Genomic DNA, 11,325 nt, shown 5'->3' on the forward strand with positions numbered 1-11,325 from the left:
GGGTCGGCAACCCCTGGCACGCGTGCCAGCATTGGCACGCGGCACCGTAGCCAGTGGCACACTAGGAATAAGTCGAATAAGTGTGCAAAATATTTAAATTGTATTTTCGGATCCTGAACGAGACCGCCGCCAGAGCGCGTCTCCCCGTTACCTGCAGAAGGAAGCCATGCACGCAACGCAGCCCCGCTCTCTTTAACTCCAGGTGACTTTCTGCCGCTTTCCTCCGTGGTGCAGTGCTGATCGTTTCACCACGGAAGAAAGCACTTCACAAATTGCAGTACCCATAAGGAGCTTTACAAATGTCGCAGTTTTTGCGTGGCTGTGTGTGTCTTTAGTTGAAAGCCCAGTGGCGATCTGCTCATCTCTCATTGAAATAATATGCTACAAAGGGGCGGACTGGCCATCTGTGTGTTGAACTTTCCTGTCGGCTCCCAGACCGTAGTCGAGGAGGGCAGAAGCAACGAGCTTCAGGTTCAATAACCCACTTTAGCTTAAATGACTGGAGAGAGGCGAGCTCTTCTTGAGAGGCCGTTGCATTTATTTAGCTGTTCTTCTGTTTCACAAAATACATCACAGACCTCTGTTTTTCTGCTGCCTCGTTTCACTTCCAGAAACATACTCACACGCACACGCCACACCCCTCTCTCTCTCTCTTAAAGGGACAGCGATCTCATCTCACTCTGCATGACCCTAATATCATAACATGTGTGTTCTGGAGAATCACAGAACGGACGATCGTCCTTATTATTATGCCGTTTAAACCAATTATTGAAATGTGTTTGTTAAATTCGGTATCATGTAAGTTGCGCTGACAGGTCCACACACTGCTTCCCCGCAGCCAGCGAGGCCCCCCCGCCCTCCTGTTGATAGATCACGAGCGTCAAGCTCCTCAACATCCTCAACACCCCCCCCCCCCCCCCCCCCCGTTGATAATTCTCGATCGTTGGCACGCTGATAATTTTTTTTTTTTTAAATGGCACTTCATATCAAAAAGGTTGCCGACCCCTGCCATAGACTGTATATATAAAGGTCTGCCCACACGAGACAGCTCCATTTAAATCCAACCGCTGGAAAAGCTGCAGTACATATGCCGAGCCTGTACGTGGCGCTGTAACTTCCTCCACAAAAGCAGCAACTTCCTCCACAAAAGCAGCGAAGAAGAATGGTTGTCATGGCTGCACTTCTGTTTATTCTCCGCGGTGGGGGCCGAGGGAACCGGGCAGAGTTTTTCGCCGGTCAACGTGTGTTAAAGTTTAAATCTTCCGGACAAAATTATAAAAGTGCCGGTCAAAGGTCTTCTTTGTTATTTATTGAGCTTTAAAACAAATGAATAACGACTCTATATAATGATATATAATAATAAAATATACGGAGCCTCTCTTTTTCCTCTATTCTGACAGTGTCAGTGTCTGTCTCATGCAGCAGCTGATCCAGTAATGATGACTCGACAGTAAAAATAAACATATTTATAACTAGTTTAGTTTGAGAGGTAATTAAAATAGCTAAGGGTGATGATCTGACTTGAAGTGTGTGTTTTGCACACAACTGCGTGTCTCCGTCCTGTCAGATTAGACTTCACTCGCGTTTATGTCCATATCGAGATAAAGATAAATAATCTGAATTCAGTGTGCAGTGTACTTTTGCGGGGGTGAGCAGCAGAGGTGGGGGGAGGCAGGGCTATTGCGTCATCATTATCACAAAATGATCGTATAGAGGCGATCACACGGAGCCGTTGGACCCCCCAGAGCGCTCCGTTCCCAGATCTATCCACCTTTGGACCCGTTGTCGTTTGCGGGGTCCGTTTCTATCGTTTCGTTACGGCCTCGTGTGGCAAAAAGGGCTATACGCAAGAGAAATATGCGGATACAACCCGTTTTCGTTCCCGTGGGGCCGGGGCCTGTGTCTCTGTCTGTCTGTGGGCATGTCTGCTCTGATTAGATGCTGCTTGTAGCTACAAAAACCAAGTATGTGTGTTGCTGAACTTAGCGGAGAAATGCAGAAAAGTGAAATGATTTGAATCAAAATTGTTACAGCTCAAATGCATTGCAGAGTAGGAAAAATAGTGAAGAAGCTTAATATTTAAAAGAAAAGGTTTCAAAAAGGTATAAACCACAACATTGTCCTGAAATAGCTGAATAAGTTAATAGTTGAATGGTTTCTGCAGCTGAAATTAGGCTGAAGGAGTTAAATATCAGATGTAAGTAGTATGAAGTCTCCATCAGACAGAAAATAATAGGCTGAGACAGTCTGTTAAAGTCCAGTCTGTCAGTGTTGTTTCTGTTCCTGAGCACCTACTCATAACACCCAATCATAACACCTGTGTGTGTCCAGAGATCAAAGACAGCCAACTGCAGCACCGAGTCCCATAATAATGCATTGAGGAGTATATCTGACAATTTTGAGAGAGAGAGAGAGAGAGAGAGAGAGAGAGAGAGAGAGAGAGAGAGAGAGAGAGAGAGAGAGAGAGAGAGAGAGAGAGAGAGAGAGAGAGAGCCTGTCTGTCTGTCTGTCTGTCTGTCTGTGAATTGTTACAGCTCAAATGCATTGCAATGTCTTCCATGTTAAAAAAAGACTTTACAAAGCTGAATATTTTAAAAAGTATAACATATTTTGAAAAAGTTGAAAGTTTCCCATCATGTGCTGAAAAGGCTGAATAGTTTGATATTTGAATGGTTCCTGCAGCTGAAATTAGGCTGAAGGAGTTAAATAAAGACATTAAATGTAAGTAGTAGTGAATGAATGTTTACAAACACCTGTGTGTGTAAACCCAGAGATGAAAGGTTACCATGGTGACGACTTATGACGATTTTCCAACTGCAGCACTGAGTCCCATTAAGAATGCATTGAGGATTATATCTGACAATTTTGCCACCTGTTCAAAAACTATGGCTCCTATCAAAAAATGACCAGACCGTGAGCATCAGGGAACCCCAATGAACTGATATATGTTGTTTTCTTTGGTTTTGTGTGTAAAATGTGGAGATGGGAGCAGTTTGTCTAAAGTGTACTTCTCTCTGTTCTGAAGAAAGTTCCGGAAAGATTTAACATGGGAATCAATTGGGAGCTAGGTGGACTTTTTGTCTCTTCATGCCCTCAAGAGGCATTTTGTTTAATATTTTTTCTTAATTCTTTTTTATTTTCCAACCTTGGAGAGGTTTTCCTACGTTTTTCATGAACAATTATGTCTGAGGAGTGTAGGGTTTGGGAATTATGGCAAGTTTAAAACATTTTTTGAGGAGAATTTGAAGCACCCCTCCACTCTGTTTTGAGATCAAAGCACTCTAGACTTATGGCGCGTTTCCACTATACGGCCTCGCTCGGCCCCGCTCGGTATGGCTGGGCCTCGTTAGGACTGGCTCACTTTATGGCGCATTTCCATTACAGTTTAGGAACTGGGGCAGTATCTATAGTAACGCAGTGTAGGCGGAGCCGTGACGTGATCTTCAGAGGACCCCAGAAAAACAACACAGCCGTTAGCTGTTAGCACTCAGAGCTCACAGCTCCTCATATATGTTCAGAAACTAGACAAAAGTTAAACAAGTACAAACCACAGACTGCCTGTGTCATGGTGAATACAGTCGCTGCTTTATTTATGTCTGTATAGGCCGTTGTTGTGAGTGTGGACGGTCGGAGCATATACTGCGTTAGCTTAGCCAATCTCCATTTAGAAAACAAGCATTTTAAAAGGTTTTTCCCCTGCCGTCTGTCTGCAGACTTGACAAAGCATTAATTCATGGTTTTTACTAACCGGTATCAGCATGTTGTTACTTCGGCATCATTTTGAAACGTGTATTACAATTAAATCACGGTCAAATATGTCCATCTTGTTGTAGTTGTTGCCCCCTTGCCAGCGACGCTCTCTCTAGTTTAGCATACTCAGCCCGACTCAGCCTCGTTGTCTCTGGCCCTGGACCCACGATTTTATGAGGCCAGAAAAACTGTGAATTAGGACCCGCCGGCCGGTACTAGGCCAAATGGAAACGCAACCAAAGACGGGCCGCTGACGTCACAGCCCTCTTAAACCGGGCTGCGGGCTGTAGTGGAAACGCGCCATTAACGAGCTGCTCCATCCACACTAATGTTAAAATCTGAAGAAAGCCTCTTTACCAAGCTCCAAACAAAGTTAATTATCTCAAAAAGTGTAAAAGATATCAAAAATAAAAGTCAATTTTGAATAGCTGAAGGTCTTGTGATCATTTGAAAGTTGGAATGAAGTGTCTAGCTGAAAGTATGTGGAAGGAGTAGCATTTGGCGCAAAGTGTAGGAAAAGAGGATTTGAAGGCATCTCCCATTGACTTCAATGTTAAAAAAAAGAGTTTAAAAAGCTGAATATTTCAAAAAGTATAAAATATTTTTAAAAAGTTGAAGGTTTCCCATCGATTCCTGAACAGGCTGAATAGTTTGATATTTGAATAGTTTCTGTAGCTGAAAGTAAGCTGAAGTTATGGAGAGCCAAAGTATTGGCTGAAATAATAATAAGGGGAAGAACTAGAAAATGCATTTCCTGCAGAAAATGCGTGCGAATGCTGTAAACTGTGAACATTTGTGGCTGAATTTAGCTGAAAATGCAGAAAAAGCTGAATATGTTATTAGCTGAATGGTAGCTGCTTTTAGCTACAGAGACCAAGTCAGTGTGTTGCTGAACTTAGCAGATAAATGCAGAAAAGATAAATGATTTGAATCAAATTGTTACAGCTCAAATGCATTGCAATGACTTCCATGTTAAAAAAAAAGACTTTAAAAAGCTGAATATTTTAAAAAGTATAACATATTTTGAAAAAGTTGAAAGTTTCCCATCATGTGCTGAAAAGTTTGATATTTGAATGGTTCCTGCAGCTGGAATTAGGCTGAAGGAGTTAAATAAAGATATTACATGTAAGTAGTAGTGAAGGAATGTTTACAAACACCTGTGTGTGTAAGCCCAGAGATCAAAGGTTACCATGGTGATGACATTATCAAAATACCTGTTTACGTCTGTCTGTCTGTCTGTCTGTCTGTGGCCCCGGCCCAACGGGAACGCATACGGCAAAACGCATAGGATTAACGCAAACGCAATCGCCAAAAAGCTTCCGTCCACACGCAATATACACCGGATAGTGTCTTCCCACACGAGACAGCTCCATTTAGATCCAACCGCTGGAAAAGCTGCAGTACATATGCCGAGCCTGTACGTGGCGCTGTAACTTCCTCCACAAAAGCAGCAACTTCCTCCACAAAAGCAGCGAAGAAGAATGGTTGTCATGGCTGCACTTCTGTTTATTCTCCGCGGTGGGGGCCGAGGGAACCGGGCAGAGTTTTTCGCCGGTCAACGTGTGTTAAAGTTGAAATCTTCCGGACAAAATTATAAAAGTGCCGGTCAAAGGTCTTCTTTGTTATTTATTGAGCTTTAAAACAAATGAATAACGACTCTATATAATGATATATAATAATAAAATATAAAAGAGAGAGAGTGTGTGTGAGAGAGAGAGTGTGTGAGAGAGAGAGAGAGTGTGAGAGAGAGAGAGTGTGTGTGTGAGTATGAAATGACAGTCAGTAATGCCGCGTTTCCACTACACAGCCTCGCTCGGCCCCGCTCGGCCTCCTTTGGCCGCGCCCGGCCTCGTTAGGACCAGCTCACTTTGTGGCGCGTTTCCATTACAGTTTAGGAACCGGGTCAGTATCTATAGTAACGCAGTGTAGGCGGAGCGACGCTGCTTAAAACTGCCGTGACGTCATCTTCAATGCGACAAAGCGACACAACACACAACAATGGAGGATGTTGAGAAGATCGTTGGCTTGTTGCTTGCTGTGTGGTTCTTTATCACAACAAATAGTCAAGAGATGACTCGAAAGAGGCGACTTGTAGCAAGACGAGGTATAGAGGCAGCTGACGCGAGAGTTCTGGCAGCCCGCAGAGACTACTGGAGGACTCTAACTACTACTACTACTACTACTGCTACCAATACTTCTTCGAGACTACAATGCTACTTGGTAAGCTAACGTTCGCTAACTAGCAATGTGTTTAGGCTCACGCTCCCCATACGACCAAAGAATTTCAAGTATTTAATTAATTGTAGCTACCACTTTTACGTATTAAAATATGTATGCTTTTGTTTGTGTATTTCAGAAGTTACTTCGCCGCCCTAGACCATGCGTTTGGATGGTCGACCGAGCTACCGAGTGGTGGAATGTGATTGTTCCATCTTTCACACACACTCAGTGGGTGGAGAACTTCAGGATGTCTGAAGAAACCTACGTCTACCTGTGCAACAAACTGCGGCCAGCGATGGAGAAACAGGACACATCATTCCGCGTGTGTATACCTTTTAAGAAGAGAGTGGCCATCGCACTGTGGAAGCTTGCTACCGGCTGTGACTACAGAAGCATAGGACATCTTTTCGGAGTGAGCAAGACAACTGTGTGCCGGTGTGTGCAAGACTTCTGTGCTGCTGCAGAGACGTTGTTAGTACCGGAACTAATTCGTTCACCAGACCGGGAGAAATTTGCAGAAATGGCTGCCTACACTGAGAACAGGTGGGGGCTCCCTCAGTGTGTAGGTGCTATTGATGGGTCACACATACCCATCTTGGCACCACAGGAATACCACTGTGACTATTTCAACCGTAAAGGCTGGCACTCCATCATCCTTCAAGGAGTTGTTGATGGTAAGGGACATTTCTGGAATGTGTTTGCAGGAATGCCTGGGAGCATGCATGACGCTCGGGTTTTGAGACTGTCCACATTGTGGGAGTTGGCCAGTCGTGGCAACTACTTTCCAGCTTGCACCAGGAACATTGGTGGGGTGAATGCTGGCTATTACATCCTGGGAGACAATGCCTATCCCTTGCAAAACTGGCTCATAAAACCCTTCGCTGACACTGGACGGCTAACAGAAGAACATGTGACATACAACAAGAAGATTTGCAGAGTACGGGTAGTGGTTGAAAACGCTTTTGGTAGACTGAAGGGAAGGTGGCGTTGCCTCATGAAAAGAAATGACTGTGATGTGAAACTTGTTAAATCAATGGTGCTGACATGCTGTGCTCTGCATAACCTCTGCGAGAGTCATGGAGAGACCTATGATGATGGGTGGGATGCACCAGCAGCAGCAGAGCCAGGGGTAGCAGTGGCACAAGGTGCAGAGGAGGAGGGCAGGGACATACGAGAGGGTCTGATGCGCTACCTGAATCCATAAAGTCATTGTATGGTATTGAACATAAATAAAAAAAGAATGTTTCACATACATGTGTTTGTCAAATTATTTAAACCCAAGAAATGTTATCAGAATTGACTATTTAGTAAATATTTGAATTTCAAGCACCAGTATTTACTGCCCCATAAAAATAATAATCTAAGCAAATATCAAAGCAAACTATAAACATAAATACAACAGTGTAAAACACAGAACTATATTCAGCTTCAAGGTTTTGTATTTTGTCATACGAACATAGCTACAGTGTAGTTATAGTTTATTTTGTTCTCTTTTAAATATATAAGCAATGTATGAGTCTAGCACAACGAGGGTATTACAATTGAGTAATTTTTACTACATGTATTCATAATACCATTACAAAATATGTAATGTGGATGAAGCTACTTTGCATTTTTATGCGGATGACACCGTGATGTACTGTGCAGGTCCCTCCATTAAGGAGGCTGTTGTTAAATTACAGGCTGTTTTTAACATTATTCAGACTCAGCTCTCTGAACTAAAGCTTCTTTTAAATGTTGAGAAAACCAAGGTAATGCTCTTTTCTAAAGCTAAAAAGACTCCAGAGACTGCTTTGGATATTGTGACTATGCAAGGACAAGTACTCCAAGTGGTTAGCTATTATAAATACCTTGGTATCTGGCTTGATGATTGTCTTACTTTTAAACTTCACGTCACTAATCTGCTTAAAAAGCTGAGGGTTAGACTAGGTTTCTTTTTCAGAAACAAGTCCTGTTTCTCTTTTGAAGCCAGGAAAAGGCTCTGTGACCTTTTTACCTGTGCTAGACTATGGTGATCTGATCTATATGAATGCACCTGCCCATTGCCTGGAAAGGTTAGATGCCGCCTGTCACAGCGCTCTGAGATGTGTTACTAACTGTAAAGCACTTACTCATCACTGTACCCTGTATGCCAAGGCAGGTCTGCCTTCACTTACTGTTCGGAGGCTCAGTCATTGGTACATGTTCATCTACAAAGCCATGCTGGGTAAACTACCTTCTTATATCTGCTCCTTGATCTCACAGAGTGGCAAGTAGCTATTGCCTGAGATCACAGGATGTGTTTTTATTACATGTGCCAAGTGCTAGGACTGTTCTAGGTACTAAAGCTTTTATGTGCGCTGCTCCTCTAGCTTGGAACACCATGCAAAAAACATTGAAACTGAGCATTTTGATTCCCTTGCATCGTTTTAAAGCACGGCTGGATGAAATGTTATTGGATACCTGCAAATGTAAATAGATGCTAATGTATACCCCTGTAATTATGTTGTGATGTCCTCTTGTTTTCTGTTTGTTTTTATATGTGTAACTCAATGTACCGCAGGTCTCCCTTGTAAAAGAGATCGTTGATCTCAATGGGATTTTTTTAACCTGGATAAATAAAGGCTACAAACAAACAAACATGATATTTCTGACTGACGAGGGACGCCTAGATGATGCCATCTTTCTGTGTGATCGCTGTTGGGTGCAATTATTTATCAACAAGCAATAAGATAAGTCACTTTATTGAACACAAAGTGTTTTCTTGCAGCAGCATAAAAAAAGGCATGGCATTATACAAAAAAAAAATGATTGTATTGTATTACATATAAAAAATATACAAGAAACTACAGCCATAGGTTATTGGTTCACAGAGGCGGAGGAGACTGAGCGGACGTTCCCCCTAGCACCTGGCAAATAGTGCGCATGAAGGATGCATTAAAGCTCTCTACGCGAGCCATCTCCTCCCTTCTCAAGGTGGCTTCCAACAGCCTCGCCTCCCTCGCCTCCACCAGGGACTGGTTCATGTACTGAGCCTGCAGGGCCCGGTCTTCCCTCAGCTCGGCATGGATCTTCTCCTGCTGGGCATGGCTCTTCTCCTGCTGGGCCAGGTTCTTCTCCTGCTGGGCCAGGTTCTGCTCCTGGTGTTCCTTCTGCTGGGCCAGTTGCAGTTCCAGCAGGGCCAGTTCCTCTCGTCTCCTCTTGCCTGGGTGACAAGATAATAATATAAATAATTAGCAATAACAATGAAGAAACACAGGTACAGGTCACACAAGGATATAAGAATAAAATGTATAAACAGAACAGTAAGGATGAATTAAAGAAAGTTCTGGCCCTATATACTAGCTGCTTACTAGCTAGTTACTTTACTTGTAACTAAGCATTCGCACACAGTGGTACAGCTTATTTTACTACTGACGATGGATGGTCTACATTTTATTTTAAAAGTCACAATTCCAGCCTATTTCTTACCTAGAACCACACGCGGTGTCGAGCTGGCACTCGGCGTTGGTGTCTGTGCTCGAGCTGGAGTTTGTGCTGTAGATATGGATGATATCGATGCACCGGACGGTGTTGGTTCATCCTCGTTATTCAAAACGTAATCATCTAGAACAGAAACATGACTTGTTAATTCCACAAACTACTGCAGCACAATACTATAAATAGCAACAACAACTATAGAAAAGACAAACTGAACGTAAACAATGGCACATGTGGTGTTAGCAAACACTAGCTCTAGCTAATGCTATCTGCCTTAGCTAGCTAGCCTTCGGGGCTCCATAAAACCATGGGTTGTCGAACATAAATGTAAGGATAAAATAGACTTATTTGTTAGAAGTGAGCTTTAGAACAGATAGGGACACAAAGGTTCCAAGAAAATAACAGAGCGTTAGCAAAAACTTACCATTCATAGACTCCAGTAACGCTGTTGCTGAGTCGAGGCCTCCCTCCCTCCCAACGCTAGCCGGTCTATGGCCGTAAATGCTGTTCATGAGGTCGAACCACTTCCAGTTTTTCCTAGCGGCCCCACTGGTGTTGTTGTTGTCCTTCACCAAGCGATATTCACCCTTAAGCTTTTTAAGTTTTTCCCTACACTGCACGACAGTCCTGGAGTACCCGCTTGTGGCCATTAGTGTAGACACCTCCTGAAATACTTTAATATTTCGAGTCATCCCGTCGAGCTCCCGCTGGATCTTTTCATCAGATATGTAATGGAGGAACGTCGTGACTTCCTCGACCGACCATGGTGTGCTTTTCTTTGCCATTGTTAATCCTCTGTTGACAAAAATGCTGCAAGCATCGCTATATATATATGCGACGCTAGGGATTATCTCGCGCACGATTGTGACGATTCTCTCCGACCAATCAGCAGCCGAGAGCGTTGACGTCACAAACTCAGCCCGGTTGCCTCTGGCCCTGGCCCCACGATTTTATGAGGCCAGAAAAACTGTGAATTAGGACCAGCCTGCCGGTACTAGGCCAAGTGGAAACGCAACCACAAACGGGCCGCTGACGTCACAGCCCTCTTAAACCGGGCTGCGGGCTGTAGTGGAAACGCGGCATTAGAACTGACTGCTGTCAGTTGGAGTGATGACATCATCGCGTTCCATAACACAGGTGTTGACAGTTGAGCTAACGAGCTATGTATAGATCAAAGGCTTCATTGTTCTGAATGAGAGATGAACCTCTTACATGTGAACGTTTTGTGGAAGAACGATAACAGATATCTGTGAAATTTCAAAACGTGAAGCATGTCAAGGTAGTTGAGTATCTGAAGTGTAATTTTTGTTTACTTTCGGGTTAATAATGTGGCTTTTTTGGCAGTTTAAGAAAGGTGTGCGGCTGCTGCTGTGAGGAAATATCTGCCTGAAATTACAATGGGCTTTAATGGAGACATGTTGAACGTTTTTGTCACTTCATGCCCTCAAGAGGCATTTTGTTTAATTATTTTTCTTAATTATTTGTCATTTTTCAAGCTACGAGATGTTTTCCTACGTTTCTCATGAAAAATTATGTCTGAGGAGTGTAGGGTTTGGGAATTATGGCAGGTTTAAAACATTTTTTTTGGGAGAATTTCAAGCACTCTTCCACTCTGTTTTGAGATCAAAGCACTCTAGACTTAACGAGCTGCTCCATCCACACTAATGTTAAAATCTGAAGAAAGCCTCTTTACCAAGCTCCAAACTAAGTTAAATATATCAAGAAGTGTAAAAGATATGAAGAATCTGAATAACAAGTTTTATAGCTGAAGGTGTTGTGATCATTTGAAAGTTGGAATGAAGTGTCTAGCTGAAATTATGTGGAAGGAGAAGCATGTGGCGCAAAGTGTAGGAAAAGAGGATTTGAAGGCATCTCCCATTGACTTCAATGTTAAAA

General features: G+C 43.2%; 2 protein-coding genes across 2 annotated transcripts in view; one reads left to right on the forward strand and one right to left on the reverse strand.

Moving 5' to 3' along the window:
- The window catches only part of adamts17 (ADAM metallopeptidase with thrombospondin type 1 motif, 17), a 151,127-nt gene that overhangs the window by 98,003 nt on the left and 41,799 nt on the right, over positions 1 to 11,325 (reverse strand).
- Positions 5,681 to 7,193, forward strand: LOC117480259 (protein ANTAGONIST OF LIKE HETEROCHROMATIN PROTEIN 1-like). Its single transcript, XM_034127519.1, has 2 exons — positions 5,681 to 5,970; positions 6,107 to 7,193. Exons 1-2 carry the CDS (start codon positions 5,749 to 5,751, stop codon positions 7,172 to 7,174), a joined length of 1,290 nt encoding a protein of 429 aa, XP_033983410.1. The 5' UTR covers positions 5,681 to 5,748; the 3' UTR covers positions 7,175 to 7,193.

This window comes from Trematomus bernacchii, unplaced genomic scaffold (genome assembly GCF_902827165.1).
Source record: "Trematomus bernacchii unplaced genomic scaffold, fTreBer1.1, whole genome shotgun sequence".
Classification (NCBI taxonomy): Eukaryota; Metazoa; Chordata; class Actinopteri; order Perciformes; family Nototheniidae; genus Trematomus; species Trematomus bernacchii.